Source organism: Lathyrus oleraceus, chromosome 7 (assembly GCF_024323335.1).
Source record: "Lathyrus oleraceus cultivar Zhongwan6 chromosome 7, CAAS_Psat_ZW6_1.0, whole genome shotgun sequence".
NCBI lineage: Eukaryota > Viridiplantae > Streptophyta > Magnoliopsida > Fabales > Fabaceae > Lathyrus > Lathyrus oleraceus.
Genome location: NC_066585.1, coordinates 156,422,874 through 156,449,495, shown reverse-complemented (window position 1 = coordinate 156,449,495; position 26,622 = coordinate 156,422,874). Strand labels below are relative to the sequence as shown.

The following is a 26,622-nucleotide window of genomic DNA, read 5'->3' as shown; positions in this document are numbered from 1 at the left end:
GAAGGACGATCCAGGCAAAAGTTAGAGACATTGAAAAAAAGAATTTGCATCCCGCTAGATTGATCACCCCACACTGGGGCAATCTAGGCAAAAATTAGGGATTTGGCAAGTAATTGCATCCTGACAAGACTGTGCTCTACATCTGTTATCCGTCAGGGATTCTCGATTCGTCGTCGACTGAAGCTCCGGATACATCGAAATTCGGAATGGTAGAGAAAAGGTCATTATGTTCAATGTAGCCCTCTCCAATATATATCACCAATTTCAAACTTGTACAGATCTATGGAGTCTTGCCATTTGCAGACTACCATTCCATCACATCAGTTTGAGCTTTTATCCGATTATTTGCAATCTTATTTGTTTCAACTCAACAGATGTTTTGCATGTTTTAATTGATAAAGTATCATTGTTTTCAAAATAAACAAATTTTTCACAAATTGTTCTTAAACAAAGTGAACATTCACAATGATGGAAGGATACTTAGGAGATCCACAGTGCTCTCCCAAGGGTGGTATGATTACCAACAGGTAAGACATTTGTTCGTATCTCGAGCATAACTGTCTCTTTTCCTGTAGAACCTCTTATGGTTTCTCCCCAGCGAGGTTGCTCAGTGCAGTGTTGGTTGAAGTTGTTCATCTTCATGTCCTCGGCAGTGCATCATTCTTCCTCCAAGTCTCTGTTAGCCCCTATTGTGGGGCATCCCCAGTAGAGTGTTGTTTAAGCCCTATTGTGGGGCATCTGCAGCAAGGTTGCTGTTGGAATACTTTTGTGGGCCAGTTCCCAAGCAGAGTGTTTATTGAAGACTTCAACTTTCGTCTCTCCAGCAGAGCAGTCTTCTCCTCTCCCGGGCATGGGTGTTTGTCTTTGGAAGATTCGGTACTTGGTGGATTGACATCCCAGTAATCCGGCATTCCCTCAGATAGATTCCTCAGCGAAGTTGTTAGCATGATGAGCTTTATCAATGCCTATCTATCCTCATCAGAGATCTGGTTGCTTCTTGATATCTCTGATCTCCAGCATGAGTTGTTGTTGTGGCAGCGTCTGCCTGTATATTGAACTCTTTCATCCGGTTGTGATTGATGATCCCTCCGGAAGCTTCTTGTGGCCTTCCTCCCCTACAGGAAGATGTTGTTCCCTGATGTCCCAGTCTCCAGCAGGCTTTCTTTTGCTCTCTGGTGACTTTGGCGTTCCCTCTGAAAGGGTAGTACCGGATGGTTGATTCCTGGACCTATGTGTGTTGAGCATGTATGTTCGTCAGCATTCATCATACATTCATCATGCATAATGCATACATGCATAATCATAACATTCAGGTACTCATGTTGCAGCTGTTGCCGTGTATCTGTTGATGGTTGTCTCCTGCTAATTGGTGATATAGATCTCCCCAGTAGATCTTCCCCTAGCAGATGTGGGTGTGTTCGATCTCCCCATATAGAGTCGACCCCTTAGGCAGAAAGTGTCTGTCGGTTCCTTCTGCACTCCCCACTGAGTTGTATCCTCGTGGATGAGGGTTGTTTCCGTTCCCTCCCCCACACATAATGGGATGGGTTTTCCCTATTGAGTTCTTTCCTCAATAGGATGAGTCTTGATACAGTATGCCTTTTTGGGTCGATCCTAAATTGGCTTCCTTGTGGCTGTCTCTTGTGCTTCCCTGTGGTATAAGTGAATAGTTGCTCACTAACCGGCACTCATTCATCTTATCCTCAGCGGAATTTGTTGGCTTCTACCTACTACCCGGTAGTTGTAAGTCCTATCTTTGTGGTCTTCTACCTACAAACTAGTAGATGTAAACTCCATGTTCTCCCCTTTGTGGAGTCAACCTTTGTGCTCATCCTAGTCGATGATGGTTGCTTTTCCGTGGTTTTCTACCTACGAACCGGTAGATGTAATCCCCTCTTTGTGGTTATCATTATCCAGTTTCGGTATTGATATTCCTTTCACCTTGCAGATATTTGCTCCGAGTAAGCAACTTTATCCCCAGCGGGTCCTCTTTCATTCACCGTTTGCCGGTAATGTTTGTTGTTTACCCTTGTGATCGGTCATCCTTACCTACCTAGTCTCGGTATCCCGATGCCTTTCTTTGTCGGTTGATTTATCCATTTAACAACCTCTAATCCGGTTATGGATAATCTTCCATGCGAGTATGTTATCTACGTTTTGACGGCTATAGATAATATATCTCATGCACTCTTGGGTCGAAGTTTTGTCCTCCCCAGTCGAGTAAGATTCGTATTCCTTGTGGAATCGAATGTCCATCCTCTAACAAGTTTGCTTTCGCTCTCTTCAGGATGTTGAGTGTTTTGGAACACACACCAATTCACGTTTTCGGTCGATCTATCCTTTAACAACCTACAACCCGGTTAGGATAATCTTCCATGCGAGTGTATTATCTACGTTTTGACGGCTATAGATGATATATCTCATGCGCTCTTTGGCTGAACCCTTTGTTTGCTTCCCCAACTGAGTAAGATTCGTATTCCTTGTAGAATCGAATGTCCATCCTTTAACAAGATTGCTTTTCTAGCCCTCTTCAGGATGATGAGTGTTTTGGAACACAAACCAATTCGCGTTTTGGTCGGCCACCTTTTTCATGCCTACAACCCGGCATCCTTGGTGTTCCTTCCTGTCTGCTCCCTGTCGTGACCTTGATCCCCAATGAGCTACCTCTCCGTTGGTTTCGATAAACGTCGAGTTTTTCCTATGCGTCCGTTGACGTATGGTTGTACCCTTCCCCAGTGAGCTACCTCTCCGTTGGTTTCGATAAACGTCGAGTTTTTCCTAGTCGTCCATTGACGTCTAGTTGTCTCTTCCCCAGTGTTTACCTCTCCGTTGGTTTCGATAAACGTCGAGTTTTTCCTATTCGTCCGTTGGCGAATAGTTGTATCTCAGTTTTCCCACCATCCTTTGATGTATGTCTCCTTCTCCGTTGGTGTCGATAAACGTCGAGCTTCTCCCGTTCGTCCGTTGACGTCTGGTCGAGTCTTACCATTCATCCGTTGATGTCTGGTCACCTCTCCGTTGGTTTTGGTAAACGTCGAGTTTTTCCTGGTCGTCCCCAGTAGAGTACCTCTCCGTTGGTTTTGGTAAACGTTGAGTTTTTCCCATTACGTCCGCTGACGTATGGTTGTATTTCTCTCCAGTCATTCATCCGTTGATGTCTGGTCACCTCTCCGTTGGTTTCGATAAACGTCGAGTTTTTCCTAGTCGTCCGTTGACGTCTAGTTGTGATTTCTGTTCCCATTCATCGTCTTCCGATGTCTGGATGTGGCTGTACCCTTGAGAGAGAAAAAACCAAAATCCCCAGCAATAAATAGTAGATCCCCAGTTGAAGTTACTGTTGGATCCCCGCAGTTGTGCAAATTTCTACGGTTCTTGGTATTCAATCCCTGTTTACCCTGAAGGTCTGACAGTCGTTGCTCTCATCCATTCGGGTTCCCAGTTGATTGAATAGGGGCAGCTGTAGCACCTCAAATTTGCACCCCCCCCATTTTGTACATTCATTTTCATGATAGGTCATTAACATTAACATTGTCCACTGCATAGCATTGCATTGTCCATTGCCCTAGTGCAGTTCATCAATCAAGACTGGTCAGGAGATCCAGTTAAGCAAGCAAGCAAGTGCATTTCCTATTGAAGCAAAGCCCTAGGGTTGGTTCATTGAATTCATATGACTTAGGGATCATTTTGAAGTGGTTTGGCCAAAGATGTTCAGAGATCATCCGTCAAGATGCAATTCATCTGAAACCCTAGAAAGTCAATCAAAGTCAATTGTGCATTCAACCATGGATTTGAAGGTGGGAGATGGTTAGAGAGGCCTCATTCATGTCCATACAAGTCTCATTTGACATTGCAAGCATCAACAATGAAGAATTTGAGGTCAGATGAAAAGTTTCCAAAAATAGTAAGTGACCTGTAATTTCAAATTGCCAAAAATGGAAAGGTCTTCTCCTCAAGATTACATGACTAAGAAAGCTTCAAATGAAATTTGGTCCAACATGAAAGTTGAAGATCTTGTTCTCCCATTTCTAAAAAGTCCAAGAACATGAATTTCTCATGTATGGTTGAAAAGTTATGGATCAATCATGGTCAAGGAAATTTGAAGTTCAAAAGGGGATAACTTTCACTCCAAAAGGCCAATTGATGTGGTTCTTTTTGTAACATTTCTATTTTGACATGAGCTATCTAAAACATGCATCACATACCATGCATTTTGATCACAAAATTTTGGCATTTTTCATTTGAATTGTATGTGAATTTGGAGGGAAAATTGCAATTCAAAATTTATGCATGGTATGCACTTCCAAGCATTGCATTTGGCTTCTACATGACATTTTGAAGTGAATTGAGCACAAACTCGTGCACTGTAGCATGCATTTCATGCACATGAGGGTGAATCCCAATTTGCCATAACACTTGCATTTCATTAATCTCTTTGGCTTGGCTTAATCTTGATTAGCAAACATGTTTAATAGATGGTATATATTGCAAATCATAACAGAAAACAGAATTAACATTTCATTCTAATCAGATCTAGATCCAATTCGCCAAGTTTCACAAATTTTTGCTCTCACTTTTTCTGCAAAATTCTTCAAATCCTTTGCTATTTCCTCGATTGAATCATCATCCACAATCATATTGGAGCTGGATTGAAGCAAGATTTCAAGGTTTGCATGCTGAATTGGAACTGTTGGAGCTTATGCACATCCATGGCGTTTGAAGATTCCATCAAGATCAGGCACGATTGAGCTGTTGTTCATCATCCTTCCATCTCTCCAAACACTGTAGAGCATCTGTTTCACCTTGCCAGGACCTGAGAAGCACGATTTCACTTCTGTTGCATCATTGAGGTCAGATTTCGTATGCTCCAATTCTTGAAATAATCATGTGCATCTTGTAGATCCTTTAATGCTGGTTATAATGAGCTTTAGATCACGGATTTTCATTGAGTATTGAGGTAGTTATGTTGATTGTAAGTTTGATGAGTGAAACTTCATGCGCATAAATCTTTTGATGTGTGTTGATTTAGATCAAATTGAGCTTGGATATGTGATGTATGTTAGAAGACGAATCCATTGATATGCATTTGGTGATTTTCTGTGCATAAGTGTTCTTGATGATGAAGAACACGATGAACTTGTTGAATGTTCTAGGGTTTTTGATTTCCAGATTCGGTTTGATCTTCTTGCGCGCATATTGCATGTGTTTTCCTGTTTGTCACCATGCACTGGTCCACCGTGTACATTGCCTGGCTATTTGATTGGTCACGATTGCTTCACATTGCCACGTACTTTTAATGAAACGAAGCGTTTCATGAAGTAGCGCCAGATTTAAATTGTAACGCGGATAGATTCCCCATTCCAGCATTTTCATATTTTGCCTTTGCATTTTTTCACCTTATGCTTCCATGATTTTTTATTTTTTCACTCACTTACAAAATTCATAACTCACTGAATATTAATCCAAACGAGATGAGGTTTTTTTCATTGTTTTCATCATGATCTCTACTTTTTTTTGATGATTTTTTCTGAAATTGTGCACGCATGGATTTTTATTTTGGTTAGGGATTGTGTATACATGTGTTTTCTTGACATGCCTTGCCATTTTGATTGTGAAATGATGAGATTTTATCCAACACTCTTGACATTTTGTGTGCTTAAAATAGACATCTCAATGAACATTTTGGTATATAGTTTGCATTTTTCCCATTCCTGGTTGATGAGATATGATATGTTGAATGTAGGTGTGACAATTTGTGTCACACCTTTGCTTGCTTGACTTTCTGATTTTATTTGCCATGCCATTTCAATGCCAATTAATCTGATTTTTTGCATGTTGATACTTCTGGATGTTAGGATTGCTTGTGAATTTTTGTAGAATTTTTTAGTGTATTTCCAATTTGTTTGAGATTTTACTTGCTGATTGGTCATGTTTGGACTTTTTGGATAGTCATGAATTTAGATGATTTGTGAAATGCTGGTTGTGTATCCTATGAACCTGAAATTTTGCACATGTGTTCTAGACACTTTGAAGTTTGTTGTGGCTTTGGTTTGAGACATTTATCATGTATGGATTCTGTTTTAGGCTTGTGTGAACTTGATGCATCAATTTGTACATTGTTTGAGCTTGTTTGTGCATACCTTGCCTTATGGAATTTATTTGCTATGCTTAAACTTGTCCAAATGCCTTGAATTTTGGTGTGATGATCATGTGATGTGTGCTGTTTAGCCATGATTTTTCTTGAGATTTATTGAATCATTTTTGAGTTGATATGGATTGGTTCATTCTGTTTGCTTCAATGAGCTTTAAACTTGCATGCTTTGCCTTATGTGCTTTGTGAAATAAAATTGGTTGATGCTATTGATATGAGACCACTTGGATATTGTTCTTGATTGATTAAGCTTGATTCTTGTCAATTTTCATGTTCTGTTTTGAATTATTTCTCCCTCTTTGACCCTAGGCCCTGTCCTAGTGGTTAGTGCTTATGTTTGAGTTGTGTTTTCAGGACAAGAAGCATATGGCCTTGAGGAGTTTGATTCATTTGCTCATTTGGATTGATATTTGATTGATGTTGATTAACATTAAGTTGTTTTGTAGGTGGATTAGCTCCTTTGAGTCGAGCTTGTGCTTTGCTTTGGTGCATTGATGCTTGTCTGTCTGTTTATGTACAGTTGACTATTGACTTGTCTGTTTGACTTTGTTGAGTTGTGTACTAACTGAGTTAGATTGTTTTCAGGTACCTTAGTTGCTATAGTTCATTGTGAACTTGCTTTTGCTTTGCTTGATAGCTTGAGCATTGAGGTATAATGTCTCTAACTCCATGTAGTCTGGAAGACCTGGCCTGTTATTTGGTCAGGCACCTGTCTGAAGTCCTCCTTAAGAGGCAATGTTTGTGATTGTTTATTTTTGTCCCCAAGCAGGAAAAGACCTTTGATAAGGCAATTGGCAGATAAAAGAGATGTGCAATCCATCTCCTGCTATTCTGTTGAGTCATCCCTTTGCTCACACACCTTGTGTTGATGCATTGTGGATAATAGCCCAAGATCTATGTTGAGTCAGTCATAAGTGTAGAAGGGTTCCAACTTTCTGAACCCACACTTTCATCTGTCTAAAAGCTCTCCCAGGCCAGGGATAAGAGTTGTGAAGTCTTATCTTCACTTCCTATTTCATCTGCTTCACCCTAACTCTCAATGTTAGGGTTAAGAGCTAACATCACCCGATTCCAGATGGCTTGTGTTTCACAGCCTAACCCTTGTGTGAGCCCACTTTGTTTGTATATAGTGTGTGCTATTTGTGTGATTGTTTGCTTTGCCTGTGCTGTATAGGATAGCTTGCTCCCTGTGCAAGTTAGATAGCAACCTTAACTTAGGGATGATTTGCATGATAACATCTAGGCTCGAGTCGTAGTCTCCCTAGTTGTGTCTCCCTTTGTATCTGGTTAGGCTAGTCCTTTGTCCCTGCGTAGGGGAACTACGTCGCCCTGATCCTCATACCAGATGAGGTACGTAGGCAGGAGATGAGCAGATCTCTCCGGGCGCCTTTTTGTTTTGTTTGTGTGAGTTGTTTCTCTTTTTCTGGTTGGAGTCCGATGTAAGTCCAGCGATTGGCATTCGGTTTCCAGTTTCTTTGTTGGAGTCTGACGTAAGTCCAGCGATTGGCAGTTGGTTTCCTGCGTGTGTGCGTTTGTTGGTTCGGAGTCTGATGTAAGCCCAGCGATTGGCATTCGGTTTCCATGTTTGCCTGTTTTTGTGTGGAGTTTGACGTAAGTCCAGCGATTGGCAGTCGATTTCCTGTGTGGTTTTGTTTGGCGTGCGTGAGCCGAGCTACGAGTGCTCTGATTCTTCTTTAGCCCGAGAAGATACGTATGCATAGGATGCGACATCCTAGCGAGCACGTTTCCCTAGTCCAAACTTAGTCGACTCTGATGTCTGTGCCTGACAGACTACGTAGGCTCAAGATGCGATATCCTGCCGAGTTAGTTTCATTTGTTTTCTTGTGTCTCTTTCAGCCAGTGTGTTTGTTTGTGAGCAGCGTTTAGCAACCATTTTCCTTCCTTTTGTGCGTGGATCCCGTCGACTACGACGGATGCGTAGGGGTGCTAATACCTTCCCTTCGCATAACCGACTCCCGATCCCATTCTCTTTGGTCGCGAGACCATGTCTTTTCCAGGTTTACTTCGAGCGTTTCCTTTCCCTCTTTTGGGATAAATAACGCACGGTGGCGGCTCTGTTGTTTTGTTTTCCCGCCGGTTTTTCGCGTAATGCGACAACTTGTAATAATTAATATGGAGTGGGAAAGGTAGGAAAATCAGTGTCTATGTGGCTAAAATAAAGTGCCCCCATTATGGGCAACTGCATTTTTTCCACAAAAACTCCAAAATGTCACAACATCAAAATACTTCTGCTTCAAAAACTACTAAGTCTACTCGAAAGGTTAGCGCTCCTTCCATGGACATTCCCGATGATGAGATTCTGGATGTGGTTCCTCTATCAGTTATTCCCTGCGAGGCCCTTGATTTGAACCATCCCATGGATGCCTCAGCTTCTGCATGCCCCAACCAAGGTAACATCTCTAGTATCCCTTTTGGCTCAACTCCTGCCACTAATTCTAAGGAAGATATACATCACACTGATCGTGTTATAAGAAACCTAGTCACTATAATCCTTAATGAAGGGCATTCTGTAAAGAGAGTCTCTACTCCCCTGTCTAAAATGTACCCCTCTCCTGAGGTTGAACAATAGTGAGAAGGATGACGATTCCTCCAATTCTGAGAAGGACATGGCTGCTGAATGGTTGTGCTTTCTAGGGCAAACTGTGTCTGATAAAGGAAAATTTGTGGCATCTAAAACTACCAATGCTTCCCACTCTGAGAAGCATGATGATGCAAACGATGTGATTGACCTAGAGGATGATAGGTCTGATGATAAAGAGGATAACTTACTTCATCACTTAAAGCCAAGTGTGGCTAAACGCATGAAGACTCGAAAAGGAAGATCCGTGGTTGAACTTATGTCAGCTAGAAAAGCTAAGAAGACTGCTGGTAGTGGTCCCTCCAAATCTTAGAGCAAGGTTGAAGTGAAGAAGAGGAAGGTTAGAGAAGATTCTGAGTCTGAAGAGGATGTTGAGGAAGATGTCCCTAACATTTCTCCTGTGAAGAAAACCACTGTGAAAAAGTCACCAGTTAAAGTTGCTATTGTGCATTTGGATAACATCTCTTTCCATCTTGAGGATGGAGCTGCCAAGTGGAAATTTATGATTCAAAGAAGGGTGGTTGTGGAAAGGGAGTTGGGAAAGGATGTTGCTGAAGTCAAGGAGGTCATGGACCTGATAAAGGCTGTTGGGTTGTTGAAGACTGTGGTTAGGTTCTCTCAATGCTATGAGGGTTTAGTTAAGGAATTTTGCAAGGTGTTTGTGAGGGGTAAGTGTATCACATTTTCTCCCACTGTTATTAACAATTTTCTGGGAAGAAAAATTGAAGGTGCAGGTGAATTGGAAGCTACAGACAATGAGGTCTGTAGAGATATTACAGCTAGGCAGGTGAAAGGCTGGCCTATTGAAAAGCATCTTCCTGCTGGGAAGTTGACTGTCAAGTATGCAAATTAGGTGCCTACCAACCATATTTCCACCATTGCTAATACCCTTGGAAGGTTCATTTTTGCTGTTGGAACCAAAGTGAATTTTGACTATGGTAGATTTATGTTTGAACAAATCATCAAGCATGCATCTACTAATGCAGTTAAGCTGCCTATTGCCTTTCCCTCTATGATCTGTGGGATTATCTTGAATAAACACCCTGGTATTCTATGTTCTAATGACTTACCAAGTAGAAGAAAACCTGCTTTGTCTGTGCACTATAAATTGTTTGAAGGCAGTCATGTCGAAGATATTGTCATGACATCTGCCATGAAAAAGCCAACCTCAAAAGTTGGAACAATTGTTGAGCTTAAGGAGACTTGTAAAGAGCCGGGTGAAGGGATAAGGGTAGCAACAGCTAGGAAACAATTGTTGGAAGCCTTGATTGCAAGCTTGTAGCAAGCTGAAGGTGAAAATATTGAACATGCTAAGGAAGCTGAAGCCCACACCTCTAGTGAGAGGTCTGCAAACAATGATAAGACAAGTGGAAATTCTGTTTCTGGTGCTGATGAAGTTGTAAGCTCAAGCTCTACTAATTAGCTCCTTTGACTTTGGTCCCTATTGATGTGATGGTTTTTATTGATGTGATGGATTTTCTTGATTTTGGAAATTGTGTTTTGCTGTTTTGTTGGTTTGTATCTCAGCTTGCTTACAGTTGATTATGTACTTGGTTTTGTAACCCTTTAACTTTTGACATTTCCCTTAATGACTAATTAGACATTTATTTTGTCTCTTTGGTCTCTTTTGGCTAAAAAGGGGGAGAAGTAGCTATAGCTTAATGATGTTTGTCTGATACAAAGAGGGAGAACTGTCTGGTGTGTAGTCGTTTGGCACAGGGGGAGAACTCTCTGATGCTTGGTGTGGATTAGCTGAAGAGGGAGGTGGTGTGTTCTGAGCACAAACGCATGTGTGTTTACTAGTTGCTATTTTTGCTAGTAATGTGTGTATGTTTACTTCTGCTGCTGAACTGATACTTTGATTGATTTCTTGTGAACGTATGATCTGATGTATGTTTTAGCCAAAATTTGCCAATGGGGGAGTTTGTTGGTTCTATGTGTTGGCATCAATTTTAGTAAAACTTAGTGTTATCACAAGATGTCATGCGTGTTGTCTTGACATGTGATATCAACTTCCTGCAGGATGTTTAAATATGGGTGCGCAGGATTTAGTCAAGATATCAGACCCGATGTTAAGACATATGCATACAGAGCATTTAGTCTGAACGTTATGTGTTTTGTTGTTGCACTTTTCATGCAAATCTTTGTGTGCTTATGTGGAGATTGCATGCGTTATTCAAGGAGTAATTCTATTTTAAACCAGAATGTTTTATTTTCCAAAAAGGAATGATTAGATGTTGTTTCTTAGGAGATACGCAATTAAAATAGAATTAGGGTTTCATGTTTCCCAGGCCCATTCAAAAAGCTTCTATTTAAAGGCCATGTAAAACCTATTTTATACACACAAGATACGAACGATGAAGTGAGAGAGTTTTAGGGTTTTAGTCTTGTGTGAGCTTGTGAATTGTGAGCCATTCATTCATCTTGTTGATGTATGAATTGGACTGAGTTTTGTGTTGTAATTTGTCCACTCTAAGCTTTGAAGTACGAGTGTACTTGTTTACTTGGTTGAAGCTTTTAAGCAAGATCAAGTATGTGTCCTTGAAGTGTGTCTTCTTTCTTTTTGTATTTGTTCTTATATCACTGTTGTGATTGAGGGGAAGTGAGTAGGGTCTCATATCTAAGAGTTCTTAGATAGAAGCCACGCGGGTAGAGAGTAGGTGAAAAGACTGTAACTTGAAGTTGTTTACTGAGAGTCTTTGAACTAATTTTGTTTAGTGGATTTCCTTCCTGGCTTGGTAGCCCCCAGACGTAGGTGAGTTTGCACCGAACTGGGTTAACAATTGCTTGTGTCGCTGTTTAAATTGTTTCTCTGTTTTTATCCTGTTTACATTTCACTTGTTGTTCAGATATTAGTGTCGTGACATTACCTTCAACATCTCATATCTGATACCAGAATTTCAATATGGAAAAGGGGGGTGTTATTTTTTAGTACGTTGACACTAAAAGTCAACTTGCTGACATTTTTACAAAAGTGTTGTCATCGGAATCCTTCCACAAGATTTGTAGGGATTTGTAAGTCTTAGACTCTTAATGCCTTAAATAGAATGAGGATTTTGTTTTTTTTTTAATTTGATATATATGTTTTGTTATCACTAACACTAATTTGTAGCAAATTGTAACTTTTACCAAACTACAATGGTATGTCTCTATAACCCTTATATCTTTCTATGTATTTGTTATAGAGTTATGCATTAGTTTTATTATTTCCTTCATATCTTACTCATTCATCTATAGCTTATGTTTTTGATTGGTCTTATTTGAATTTAAATATTTTAAAGTGTGTTGCTAATTATGTTCATTTGAACTCTTGATTACTTACTCATGCATTATTTATGATTGTTAATGCATATCTTGATTTACAAGTTTGATCACTTTATTGTTAGTTGTTGAATGTTAGTGTTGCATGTCTATTTGCATTGTGTTGCTTGTGACATGTCTATCTTTGTTTAATATGAGACCATTGTTTTTGTATATGCTTTTTAGATATTTAGATCATATGTTAATTGGATATATCTATTAGTGGTTGTTTCCTTGTTTTTAGATGCATTTTGAACTATCTCTTTTTGATGTTATCAAAGGGAGAGAAGTTGTAATAAATCTAGAATTGTTTTATGCATTTTTATGCTTTCATTAGTTCATGTGAAATGTTTCAAGGGGAACATACATGTTATACTCCAAGGTTGGCTCAATTCCAAGTGAAAGTTTGTCAAGCATAAAAAAAGGGAGATTGCAGTTGCATGTACCTACTTCACCCAGGGGGAGCATTTATATCTGATTATTTTGTTGTTTGTCTTATCTCTTTCATCTTTTATTTTATTCCAATTTGTTGAGTATCCTTCATGATTGCACTTCTCATAATAATGTTTGAAAAGATTTGTTTTTAGCATGCATACAAATTTGGTTAGATTTTATCTTGATCATGATATTATTTGATCAATTGCATATGTAAGTGGAATGCATTGTTTTTATGTTTTTAGTTTAAGTTTGATTCAAAGTAAAATCTCAAAGTGTCTTTAAAATTTTGAAAAAAATGAGATTTTACATGTTTGATTCGAATCATTTTGTTTACACACAAATTTTTATTCTTATCAAATTGGGCAGAAGCAAAACCAGTCATTTGATTTGAATCAATATTTCCACTTGACCTGAATCATTTGCATGGTGATAAATTATGTTAGATTTGATTCGAATCAAACTTTGTACATGATTCAAATCACTTTCTTTTTCAATGTTTTCTCTGTCAGAGTTGTGGCATTTGATTCGGATCAACATCTACACATGATTCGAATCATGTAGCTCATGATTCGGATCACCCTTTTCCCTGGTTATAATCAGCTAGCATATTTTTCAAAATTTTGTTATTCTTTTATTCCACTACATTCGCTCATTTGATTCAAATCATAAATTTCTAATGATTGAATCTAATTGACTTTTTCAACCATATTGTGTCCATGATCTCAAGCACATATAAAAGCTTTTTATCATCATATTTCATTAGATCATCTATCATTCTGATCATAATTTTTAGTATGATTTTAGTGAAAAATCAATTTCCTCTATTTTGAATGTTCAATGTATTGCAATAGAATTCTTGCATCTTCTACTCCAATTGAGTTCAAATTTTGATAACAAGAGTTTTGTAATTGATTGAAGGAGGCGCGTCCTTGAAACTAATCGTAGAGGAGCTTCATTGTATGTTGATAACTAATTGTTCCTGGAAAATTAAGACAAACTTGTAAAATGAAAGGAAAATGAAACTGAGAAGAAAACTGCAAACTTGTAAAAAAGTGACATGTTAACATAAACTAGAAGTACATTGTAATCCAACAAAAAATTATCAACATACAAAAACTTGTCAACAACAACAACCAACAACAAATCATGTGAAACATGACAAGATCTTCGATCTTCATGCCTAGTTGAATTCATGTCGTTCTCAAGGTATTCATAGTTCTCAAGGTCTTTATCTGATCCATAATCAGTTGCATCCAGATTCATTAGGTCATTCATAATAGCCCATACCTTCTTCATTTTTTCAGGGTTAAGATTCTTGAAAATAATCTTCTTATAACCTGTTCCATCAGACGGTTCAACAACACTAATGTGATCCCTAACAACTTCAGCTTCCTTGGATTTGTTCAACCATAACTCTACCATATAAATACCCCTATTTATAACATAAATCTCGTAGATAAGTTTGTTGCTCTCACTATTCATGTTGAGAGAAGGATCTGAAATCTGAGAGAAAGATCTAAAATCTGAATAAAAAGAGAAACCATTTTTCAAAATAACATACAACAACATACAACAAAAAAACTCATAAACTCTCGAACAAGAAGAAAATCATGTGAAAACATACACGAAAAAGAGAGGACAAGGAAGAAGAAAAACACCTTTATGTATGAAGCGAGAGCTAATGACGAAGAAGAAGAGAAAAAATGTATGCTAGGGTTTTGTTGTGAGAGATACGACGATACTGTCAAGAAGCAGGAGCTAATTCACTTGTATATGGGTAAACAATTTCAACACGATCGTATTCAAAAATTGTGATAAAATGTAATGACTTTCACAACGGTTGACATTGACAATTATGGGGATAGGTGTTTTAATAGTAATGTATATATTATAATTATAAGGACAACACTCATTGTAATGAAAAAATAGAAAATTGTTGGAGTTGAGATTCGAACTCTGTCACTCCATAAATGTATAATCACGGTTAATTAGTTTGACCGTAATGCAATATTTTTTCGTAAATATAAAAAAATAAAGCGCGTTCAAAAATGAGGTATTACCACGGTTAATAGTCAGACCATTGTAATTTAGTGTGACGAAAGGTGTATCTTATAGTATTGTAAGAAGGAAAAATACTAATTTGCCTTTTGTTATTTAGACTAATGTTGTTAAGTTGAATATGAGGGGTTGTTTTTCACTAGTAATATTAAGAAATTTGTTGATACTAGTTTGCATTTGGATTTTTGTATTAATGGAGATTCATCGTTGTTAGAACTTTGCGTAACCTCTTGCCATGCACTTTGGATATGTAAGAATAAGGAACACTGTGATGAGAATTTGTTGAGACCTAGAATTTTATGGCAACATGTTACTAAAATCGCTCATGAGTGTTTTTTTTGTTGCTGCGGAGCTGTATAGTAGTAAGATGGAGTTGATTCGAGAGACTTAGCAAATAAGATGGTCTCCTCCTTCTTCGAATTGAGTGAGATCGAACATAAATGAGGGTAATAATAATGACTTGATAGCTGGATGTGATGATCTTATAAGAGGTTATACGAGTGAGCGATTTGGAGGCTTCACATGATATTTGAGTTCTTGTAGTGCATATATTGCTAAACTTCGGGGTGTGCTAGAAGGATTAAAATTAGCATAAAAGTTTGGGTTTCGAACTATTGAGCTTCATATAAATTCCAAAGTGATTGTTCAAAACATTTTAGATTTAAGACATGATAGTATAATTGGAATGAGATTGATACGACAAATTCAACCGTTGCTCAAACTGGATTTAAATGTTCAAATTTGTCATATTTACCATGAGTTGAATACTTGTGCAAATGCATTGGTCAACCTAGGATGTGATCTAAGTCCTAATTAATATTTTATGAGTGAATTCTTATTCAAATTTCTCTTCTTCAACCCTCTTTTCTTCTTTAAAAAATGTCAACTTAAGATTAATTTATAAAAATATTATCATAAATCTCATTTCATTTTTACTTAACAACTATATCATTTCAAAATTCATTAAGGAGTATATTTAGTTTTTATTTTTTGAAATTTTGGGTCCAACTATTAATTATAAATCAAAACAAAAAACAAAAAGATTAATCATTTTCAATATAAAAATTGTACACCGTTAATTTATCAAGATCATCCTGCTTTTATAATTAACTAGTTGTGTAAACTCTTATACTCTCTTCTCTAATAATGTATTTCAATTAAATTCAAAAATAAATTTTAAAATATTTAAAATTTAAATTGTCACGCTTTTGGGATAGTCATTATCAAATATAATCAATCAGTTATATTTTCCAACCGATAATATTTATTGGTGTACATGACGAACCAAAAAATACTTCGGAGATGTTATCGCTCAATAAACGCACGTGGCATCACACGTGATCCACTGTTTCCTTCTACCTCAACTATTGCATTCTTTATTCCTGCATTATTCATTTCTTCGCTGGCTTCACTCTCACAGCTCCGGACGGTGCTGTAACTGCCTCTTCATCCATTCTAGAGAGAGAAACAAATTTTCATCTCTCTCATCGAAATGGTCGACGAAGAACCAATGCCTACTCGCTGGTCTTTCCAGGTTATTCTCCCGATAAATTTTCCCTATACTCTTAAAATCTGATTTTTTTTCAATTTTTTTTCAATTTTTTCTTCGATTCTGTGATTACATCTAAACTGTTCTAGTAAATGTTACTCTATTTTGAATCATCGTGTGGTATTAGAATGGACTTTAGATCCTTTTTTGTTTTGTTTTTTCAGTATTCTCTTCAGCCAATTGGAGCTGTTGTTATTGTTGCTCCAAACGATTTTAGATTTCCGAATTTCTAGGAAAATTTACTTGTTGCTCTTTAATTTTTTTGGTTTAGTGATTTGGTTTGATGTGATTTTGAATCTTGATCTGGTGGATTGAATTGTTGATTTAGAGTTTAATATTTTTGGTTTGGATCTCTAGGAGTTCAAAACGTATTATGATGTTAAGCTTGGTAGGAAGAAACCGGTGGAGAATGGCGAGACTGCTGATAAAGCGGTCAGCAATGGAAATTCTTCTGGTATAACATCTAATGGCAGTTTTCATGTCAAAATAACACCAGATAAGGCTATTTATGAGCAGTTTCAGAGCCAGGTACCGTGTCTGATATATCGAATTTCCTGGCGATTCGGTTGTTACTCCTTGAAATTTCACTGATTTGTGTTATGTCATGCAAAATTTCTGTGTTTCAGGGACGGAATTCAGTGCATACAAATGGTTTTACACCAAACATTGTTAATGGAAAGCCGTATGTTTCTTTGATCCGTTACTTCTTTCTTATTATTGGGCATTGTAGTTGACACTTATTTAGTTTCTGTTCTATTGTGAGGATTAATTGAATAAAATCCGAGAAGGAAATAGTATTAGCATATTAATTGGGAATCAGGTTTATGATCGGGTAATTAAATAGGTAATCTACCCACTATCTATAAAACCATCATTTTATTGACCAATTATCTGTTTTAAGTTGATTAATTAGGTAATTGACCAGTAGCGGTGTACTGTCAGTGGGTATAAGTTTGTATTGTGCTTTAAACGTGTACGTACTTTTAGTCCTAGTAAGGAAAACAACTCTTCCTTAGGAGACTAAGACATTCTACTAGCCTAGCAGGGCTTATCCATGTACTATTCTTTGTAGCACTAATACTGATGTATCTGAAACTGATAACCTAGAAATTTTCAGATAAAACGGATTCTATATGTAACTTGACTTCCTGACCAACTGAAATATTTTTTATATCTTAATTGTGATAGTTCTAAAATAGTGGCGGATATAGCCAAGTTATTTAATTGGAATCATGCCCGTGGTGTAATTTATACTAGTTAGAGTAGTTTATTGGAGTTTTAAATGTCATTTATATCACAAACATGTAGATTATAATCCATTGTTTATTTAGCAACTAGTTCAACTATGACTAAAAATCTTGATGCTAAAAATTAGACAAGCGGGAATGCACAGTGATGGAATCCAATAATGTTTCTATTTCTTTCATTGTATTTTGAGCTTGCCTAGTTTCGTGCTTACTCTGTTTCTTTCAGGCTTTTGCCCCACCTAACAGAAAGAAAAATACAATAAGATATACACGTAAATAGTTTAACAGCCACTACTAAAATTGATCCTTTGATCTTTACTCTCATTTGTAGCAATTACTAGTATCATTATCTCACGAGTTCTCTGACTCTTAGAGGTACTGTATTGAAAATTGAGAATTTGTTTCCAACAAAAGGAAGAACCATACATATTGTACACTTGTGCATCTTTAAGATGCGCAACTGAAATTTTGATCATTTGATCTTTGTCACAATTGTAACCAATTTTTTTATTTTTTTTCATATCTGTACTTATCTGTACAAAGATCTAAAATTGTAGTTGATACTTCACAATTGTTTCCAACAAAATAATTATTATTTTTTTTTATAATTATTAGTGCACTATATGAAAGATATATTATTTCTTCATTCTCTGAAGTACTGATAATTATAATTATCCTTAACATTTACAGGCCTAAGTCTTTGCTTCCACCTTTGGAATCTGCTGAAATGCGTACTTTAGCAGAGAGCTTAAGTAGGTAAAATATCTCTTCTTTTAGTCTTGTACACACCCTTGAGTTGAGGCAACTTGCGACTGCAAGGACGCTGTCTGTTGGTCAAGGTTTTCTCATGTCTTTTTATTCTGTTAAAGTTCTATTTTCATGTATTTATTTATTTATTTATCGTTTCACATAATACCATTGGCAGGGATATTATTCGTGGGAATCCAAATGTGAAGTGGGAAAGCATCAAGGGGTTAGAGAATGCCAAGCGTTTACTGAAAGAAGCTGTAGTGATGCCGATTAAATATCCCAAGTAGGTGTCACTAATGAAAACTTGCTATGCCTAATATTCCTTCGAGCTATCGGTGCCCTTTTTGCTTAACTATTTGTCAATATGACAATATATTCTAGTATAAACTATCTTTTTTATCGATGCTGTAGCTCTACAAGTAAATAGACTTGTCTTTATAAAGCTAAGATCAAAACATTGATAAGAAGATCATTAAGATCAACTTCCTCACATTTTAGTTGAAGTGTATGATGACTTCCACACCACTTTAGTTTCGAAAGAAGTATCTTATGTTTATTTTCTTTTCCATGAACCAATATTTAATATAGAACTTGCCAAGTAATAATTTTGCATTACATATTCCATGTGGTTATAGCATCTACAGAAATTCCGATATTTGAGGTCACATATATGCTCATCTTCCTTTACTATCTTAATTCCAAGGTGAATTATACATATTTTAATTTGTTAGCAGTTTTATGGTTTTCGAAGCATCAACATATTAGTCTGAAGGAGTCCTTTGACAATATTATAGTGGCTTCTTATTGCAACTATATGTTAGATTGAAAAACTTGTCTGGTTGTTTGCAGCATTTTACGAAGGGATTGCAAGGCTTTCATGAGCAAATGCGTTTGTTTTTTGGTCTTGGTAGCTCTTAAGGATTTCTTATTTTCCTTCTGGATAAACAAACATGAGAAAACCACATCAGTCATTTAGTTATTTGTTTTAGAAATTTATTGCAATCTTGATTTGAAGCACCTAATAATGCTAAAAGCAGCTTTGTTAAAGTTTAAAGATTGTCATGAAGTGGTTGACTGGTTGATTTTCTCCACTTGCATATGTGCAAATAAAAATTTATTTGAGATGTAAGGATGATTCTTATCCTCATATTGAAGCTGATCTTTCTCATTTATCTAGGTACTTTACTGGTCTGTTATCACCATGGAAGGGCATTCTTCTTTTTGGCCCCCCAGGGACAGGAAAGGTTTGTATTGATCTTTCGCTCAGAAATATATATAAGTTGCTTTCTCAGTTAATACTAGAATATAAATATTATTTTTACTTTGTGAATAAATCTTCACATATGAAAAAATAAACTATGACGAAATGTATATCTTTTCTCTGTTCATATTTTGATGATTATGAATATGACAGTTTAATTTTAAATTTTCATTTCAAATAAATGAATAACTGTAGACTGTTTTGTTCAAATGTTGCAGACAATGCTTGCTAAGGCAGTTGCAACAGAGTGCAATACTACATTTTTTAATATTTCTGCATCGTCTGTTGTCAGCAAATGGCGAGGTATGTGACTAACAACCTTTCACTCGTCTTTTCTTGAGTACTTTTGTTTGCATAAATCTTAAAATCTTGGTATGAAACTTTGAAAGTGTTCATTGTTTCCAGAAAGTGACTTAAATCTCTTGCCATCAGACACTAGGAATACAAGATAATTTAGTTATTGGGAAGATCCTTAGTCCCACATTGATCAGAGATACAGTTTGAAAAGGTTTTATATAGAGTGACACCCCTCACCTTACAAACTGGTTTTGTAAGCCGGTTTTGTAAGGTTGAGTTAGACCAAATCCTCATACTCTAATATGGTATCAGAGTCTATTGATTTAGGTCGAGTTAGGCCCAACCCACATACTCTAATAGTAGTATAATATATATTTTTAAAAGAAGATAAAATAAAATATTTTTAGATGATGATATGACTAAATATTGTTCTTAAAAAACTTTAATGTTAACAACTACCTTAAGTTTTGTAAATTGATCATGTACTCTTTTTAATTTGGAAAAGTCATTTGTTCTTCCTCTGTTTTATTTGACCAAATAGATACAAACAGGTTTACATATATCATAGATCATATCAGAACACTGGTTATTATCGGTGAGAAGAACTTGTAGCAGTCACTTGATATATAGCATACATGACTTGGATTAAAACAATTGGTTGCACAAGTCTCTAGTTGTTGTTTTGCTGGACCTTTTGTTGTGTTCTGCTTCTCTATCATGTCGCGTTGTAAAACAGTGAAATGGAACGAAAAATGCAGAATTTACTTAATTTTATACGGCACTATTTTAACATTTATTAACCTTCACTAATTAATCTTTTGGAATGATATAAGTTATGTGTTTTTATCTTCAAATCCATTAAATTTGGTGCATGTGATTTAGATGATGAGTATTGAGGTAAAGAAGAACAGAGGATAAAAGAGATATAAGTTATAACTCTGATCAGTATGAATGTGATTCACCTTGATTTGCAATTGAAAAGTACAGCGAGTAAAGGAAATATAAAAGGTGCACAATAAGGCAGCCAAATCCTATTACACTGAATCTAATTATTTGATCAGTTAGAATTGGAGTGAAATCATCTAAACTGAAAGCTGACATGGCAATCCTCTAGACTAAATGTCTATTTCTTCTTTCTTAATAGCCATTGGATCTTTCATTTTATCAATAGCTTCAGCACTCAATTCATCTTTCAACAATGAAAGCTCCTAATTCAATTCTAAACTTTCAAAAACCTTGATTTTTGAATTTAATTATATAGTCCTTTTTGCATCTCCATAACCTTGTTCTCATGAAATACGAATTTTATCTTCGAAGTGAAATCATTTACAGTTGAAGTTTCACTGTCTAATTCTCCTTCACCCCCAAATATGCTTTCTATCAAATGCTGAAAACTCATTGCAAAAGCCGTGGTTTATTTGCTTCATTTAATTGCTGGCTTCTCTGCCTCCATTTCGTTTGCTCCTCGTTTCTCTTTGTTATAGTTGCAATTTCACGAACACGTGCAATTACAAAGCTTTTTTTTATTGCAGGTGATTCGGAGAAGTTAGTTAAGGTGTTATTTGAGCTTGCAAGGCATCATGCGCCCGCAACAATATTTCTTGATGAAATTGATGCAATCATTAGTCAGCGTGGTGAGGCACGCAGTGAACACGAAGCAAGTAGACGGTTAAAAACTGAACTACTCATTCAGGTGATGCTTGTTTCTGACATTTCATTGAGTTACATGTTGGATTATAATACTATGGTTAATCAGTTTGTTTTTATTATATTTAACTTCTATTGTTAGCTCTACCATCAACACATATTTGGGAAGTTTGTTGATTTATTTCTTAGTCTAAACTGACTTCATTGAGCTTATGCTAAACTGGAAGTGTTTTTTGGCGGTGGGGGCGGGTATAGCTATGTTATATGTGATGGGACAAATGCCCTCACTGAGTATGATGATGAAATTTTATTGAACATACATGTAATTGATTGTAAACTACCCCCATAAATCAACAGCTATGACTGTCTGAGACTTGAACAATATTATCTCTTGAAAAAAAAACAAGAAATAGTACTTTACAATTGAAGAAACCCACTACTAGTCTAAATGTAATAGCACATACGCATCTTAACTAGGCAGTAATGATAATCTTTGGAATAGTAAGAATTTCAGCATACTATTTTTCACTTTCTTCCCATTTTACTTTACACACGATCTTGCATTTTTATTTTACTTTACACACGATCTTGCATTTTTTCTAGTTCTCTTGTGGTATGACAGAAGGTCTTTAAGTTCTCATACATAACAGTAAACAAAGATTAAAGAGAGATTATGTCTCAAAAATATCCAAATAAATTGTTAAAATTTTGTGTTTGCTGTATCTTGACATGATTTATTTTAGTTAAGTTTCCATGGTGATTGGCATTTGGAATGGTGAAAGATTTTTCTTTTGACTTCAGTTTGTGCCTTCTGCAAATTCAGTCTAGTAAATATGAATTATTAATATACAACGGAGCTGTGTGTATATTCTGCCATGCTTTTTCCAAACTTAATCATTTAGGTTAGATTGCAGATGGATGGTTTAACACGGACAGATGAACTTGTCTTTGTTTTGGCGGCAACTAATCTTCCGTGGGAATTGGATGCAGCCATGCTTAGACGTCTTGAGAAGCGAGTATCCTTCCAATATAGTTTATTCTTGCTGCTTAATGTTCATGTATCATGATAACTGAGTTGGTCAAACTGTTCTAGTCTTTTAAATGACATTTTACTGATCTTGGGAAGAAATTATTAAGCATTTCCCATCACCTCATTACTTATGCTCTCTTGAGTACTGTAATTATAGTGTTTTATTGTTTAACAAATGAACTTGGTGTTATTTCTAGTTTGCTTGGTTTTTAAGTTGTCGAAATATCAGTAATTGTTGTTTTGGGGTTAAATTTCATTTGTATTTGAAGTAGGCCCCCTCACATTTATTCAAGATATTTGGGACCTACCAGAATTTTGTATCCTTTAGACCCGTTTTGTGAGATCAAAATATTGCCACTTCATTTTTACCCCCTTTGATCAGCAAATTGATGTTCATAGTCTTTTACTGCAACACAGAGGATAGATCATAGTTCAGTATTTATTTAGATGATATGTTCAGTAAACAATCTGTTGTTGTAATTGAACGCCAGTGTTAATTCTTTCTAAGGGTTATCCTTTGACCATAAATGAAAGATCCTTGTACCACTTCCAGAACCAGAAGCAAGAAGATCAATGTTTGAGGAACTCCTTCCTCGGCAGCCTGATGAGGAACTGATCCCCTATGATTTACTCGTGGACCGGACAGAAGGTTATTCAGGCTCGGATATCCGCCTACTTTGTAAAGAAACAGCAATGCAGCCATTGAGACGCTTAATGTCACAACTTGAACAGGAACAAGATGTGGTGCCTGAAGAAGGTACGTTGTTTACAAAATCTAGCCTCAATATTTATCCGTGATGTGTGCCTGCCTGCACAGGAACACATCTGTTTCTTTTAAGTTGATTTTTCAAAGAGTAAGGTTATTCCTACACCGCCAGTACTTACACTTACACGTTCACCGTATATTTATACGGTAAACAGTATTTTTTTAATAAAATAATATTAAATATTTATTTTAAATAAAATAATATTTATAAAAAATATTTTTTTTTAAATTAATTTTATAATAAAAATATGATATTTGTCATTAATCAATTTTATTATTGCATTAATCATAAAATATATATTATTAATCATATATTTTCCTCCTAATAACTTATTAACCAACTTCACTATTTCATTGATCAATAAAACACCTAATATTAACCAAGTTCTGAGATTAATTTATAATTAATTATAAATTAATGTCAGAACTTGAATAATATTATGTGTTTTATTGGTTAATAAAATAGTGAAGTTGGTTAACAAGATATCAGGAAAATATGTGGTTAATAACAAATATTTTTGTGATTAATACAATAATAAAATTGGTTAATGATAAATGTTATATTTTATTACAAAATTATTTTTTTTTTAATATTTTTTTATTTAAAATGAAATTTTAATATTATTTTATTAAACAAACACTGAGTATTTGGTGTATGAATAGCATTACTCTTTCAAATATGAGCATCTCATTAAATTTGAACAATGTTTTCTATTGTCATAAAGTTAAATTTTACTCTGAATTATAAATAATTATCATGGTCACAGAGTTGCCAAAAGTTGGGCCAGTCAGGCCTGAAGATGTCGAGGCAGCTTTGAGGAACACAAGGCCGTCGGCTCATCTCCTTGCCCACAAATACGACAAGTTTAATGCTGATTATGGTAGTCAAATACTTCAATGAAATGATATAGTTGTTACTGTCACATGGTCTATGATTTGGTTGCCATAAAATCGCTGCTGCACAACTAGGAAACATAAAATATTATGTTGGGTAGAGTGATGGTTGTTTACAGATTTTCTTTGATACGTATTTCACACTCTTCTATGAACTTTTTTCAAATGGTTGATAGTTTACATTCCTTAGTTTGTTCATTAGTTTGTGCTTCTGCAGCAGAACAAGAATATTATAACCTTTATGCAACATTATATTTGATTTTATTCATTGTTCTTTGTAGTACCAAGTTCTTTTACAAAGTTAAGTAACAAATACCACTGGTTCTGTTTCTCTTCGAAGTCTCATATTACTACTTTGATATGAATTTTTTTTGGCATATTCCCACTAGTTTAGTGTCTGCACTATCCTATAATTAGAAAATTAAGACTTGTTCAGATTCCTAATTCTTATGTCCGGAAAAAAATTGATTGGGAGAGAAGAATCAATTTTATGTGTCTAATTCCTAATTCTCAATAATTATCAAAACTTGACAAAGATTTAGACTAAGAAAATATCAAGGAACTTGCAAATTTTGGTGGAAGAATACTTTCATCATTTTTATCTTTGTTTAAACTCTTGAATTTGTCAGTTGTGTTTTACTCGATTTATGACATCTCAAAAAACATGCACTCCTGAATTTTTCCACTCAGTTTTCTTTTTAAGTTCTTAAGAAGGAATGCAAGCAAGAATCACAATCAATAAGCAAGAATTTGTCAATCGTGTTTCACTCGATTTATGACTTCTCAAAAATATGTACTCTTCAATGTTTTCACTCAAAGTTCTCTTTTCAAATTTTCATAAAGGGACTTAAGCAACAATCAACAAATTTCAAACACAGATGCAACAAATTTCAAACACAATGCAACAAATTCACAAATGCTTTCAACAAGAGAGTTCAAATAAAAAGTATTCACAAATGCTTTCAACAAGAGAGTTCAAATAAAAAGTAGTACTCCATCCATCCCAAAATATAAAGGGACTCAAGCAACAATTAACAAATTTCAAACACAATGCAACAAATTCAGAAATGTTTTCAACAAGAGAGTTCAAATAGAAAGTAGTACTTCATCCGTCCCAAAATAAGTGATTCAGTTGACAATTTTACAATGATTAAAAAAAAAGAGAGAGATAATAATATTTTTACTAAAGTATTCTTCTCATGTATTGAAAATGATGAAAATAATATTAATTAGAGGGTAAAATTAAAAAAAAATACATTAAAAATTGATATAGATTATTCATTTTGGGACACTCTTTTATTTTTAAATAGATCATTTATCATGGGGAGGGAGTATAAGATAAGGAGAATTTTCAAATAAAAAAAAGAAAGTTAAGTATAGAAAGATTCAATCAAAAGGATTTATCGTGGGGAGGGAGTATAAGATAAGGAGAATTTTCGAAAGAAAAAAAAGAGTTAAGTATAGAAAGACTCAATCAAAAGGATTATAAATACAACAAACTCAAAAAATGTCAAATATGTGAATGACACATAAGAAAAGAAATGTATTAATATCAGACTTGCATGTATTATAGATGTATCAAGATGAACAATTCTAAATATTTAAGTCTTTTTTAAATGATTTTTTTTATATGTGTTTTTGTGCATAATCACTTTTTTTAAACTATTTTTTTCAGTTTTTTTTATTATATCTATTTTTTTTAATCAATTTTGACTTTTAGATTAAGTAAATATCACATGATGGGGGAGAAGTTGCTTCCATATGTGAAAAAAGATCTAACCAAATAACTTCTTCCAATAAAGTAGTAAATTAGAGAAGAAAAATAACAAAAAAGATATAAATTTGGAGAAGATAAGGAAGACACCCACAATCTAGAAGATTGATAAGCCAATAAAAAATCACCAATATAATAAGAAAGTCATTGATAAATTTCATTTAAAATTCTAATTGAATAACATAAAAAAAGACCTAGATCATCACATTTTTTATTAAGAGAATTTTAATTCATATCAAACGATATTACAAATGTTTATATATAGTCAAACTTTTCTTAAACTTATAACTAAGACACAAACAACAACACATTATCGGCACATATTGCTACAAATAATTTTTTTAAAATAAATGTAAAGAAATAAAGACTAACTAATTCTAAATTAAAATTATTAAAACTTTAAATTTAAATTAAATAAATTATTATAAAATTGATGGATAAATATGTAAAACGATAAAGAAATAGAAGTGAATAATCAAATTGAATTCAAGTTGGATGGTTGAAATAGAGGGGCGTTAAAAAATTTATATGACATAAAAGTATCGTTGAAGTTAAAGGAAATTCTTTATCGGATTGCGGTAAGAGTTACGATGTTGTATGAGATCGAATGTTGAACGCTTAAGAATTACATCAGAGATGAAGATGTTCCATTAGATATGTGTGTGGTAAGACTAAATATAATAAGATTCCTGAATGTTGAACGCTTAAGAATTAAGAATTACTATTCTGCATAGATAAAAATGTTACATTAGCTGCGTGGTAAGACTAAATATGATAAGATTAAAAATGATAAAATTAAAGAAAATGTTGTGGTATAAGACTAAACATGATAAGATTAAAAATGATAAAATTAAAGAAAATGTT

General features: G+C 35.1%; 1 protein-coding gene across 1 annotated transcript; it reads left to right on the top strand.

The window, feature by feature from the left end:
* The first annotated feature begins 15,843 nt into the window (after positions 1-15,843).
* On the top strand, positions 15,844-24,267 carry LOC127101170 (uncharacterized). Its single transcript, XM_051038506.1, has 11 exons — positions 15,844-16,077; positions 16,450-16,620; positions 16,719-16,774; positions 18,030-18,095; positions 18,265-18,372; positions 19,267-19,333; positions 19,569-19,653; positions 21,180-21,340; positions 22,209-22,310; positions 22,859-23,081; positions 23,858-24,267. Exons 1-11 carry the CDS (start codon positions 16,036-16,038, stop codon positions 23,989-23,991), a joined length of 1,215 nt encoding a protein of 404 aa, XP_050894463.1. The 5' UTR covers positions 15,844-16,035; the 3' UTR covers positions 23,992-24,267.
* The last annotated feature ends 2,355 nt before the right edge of the window (positions 24,268-26,622 follow it).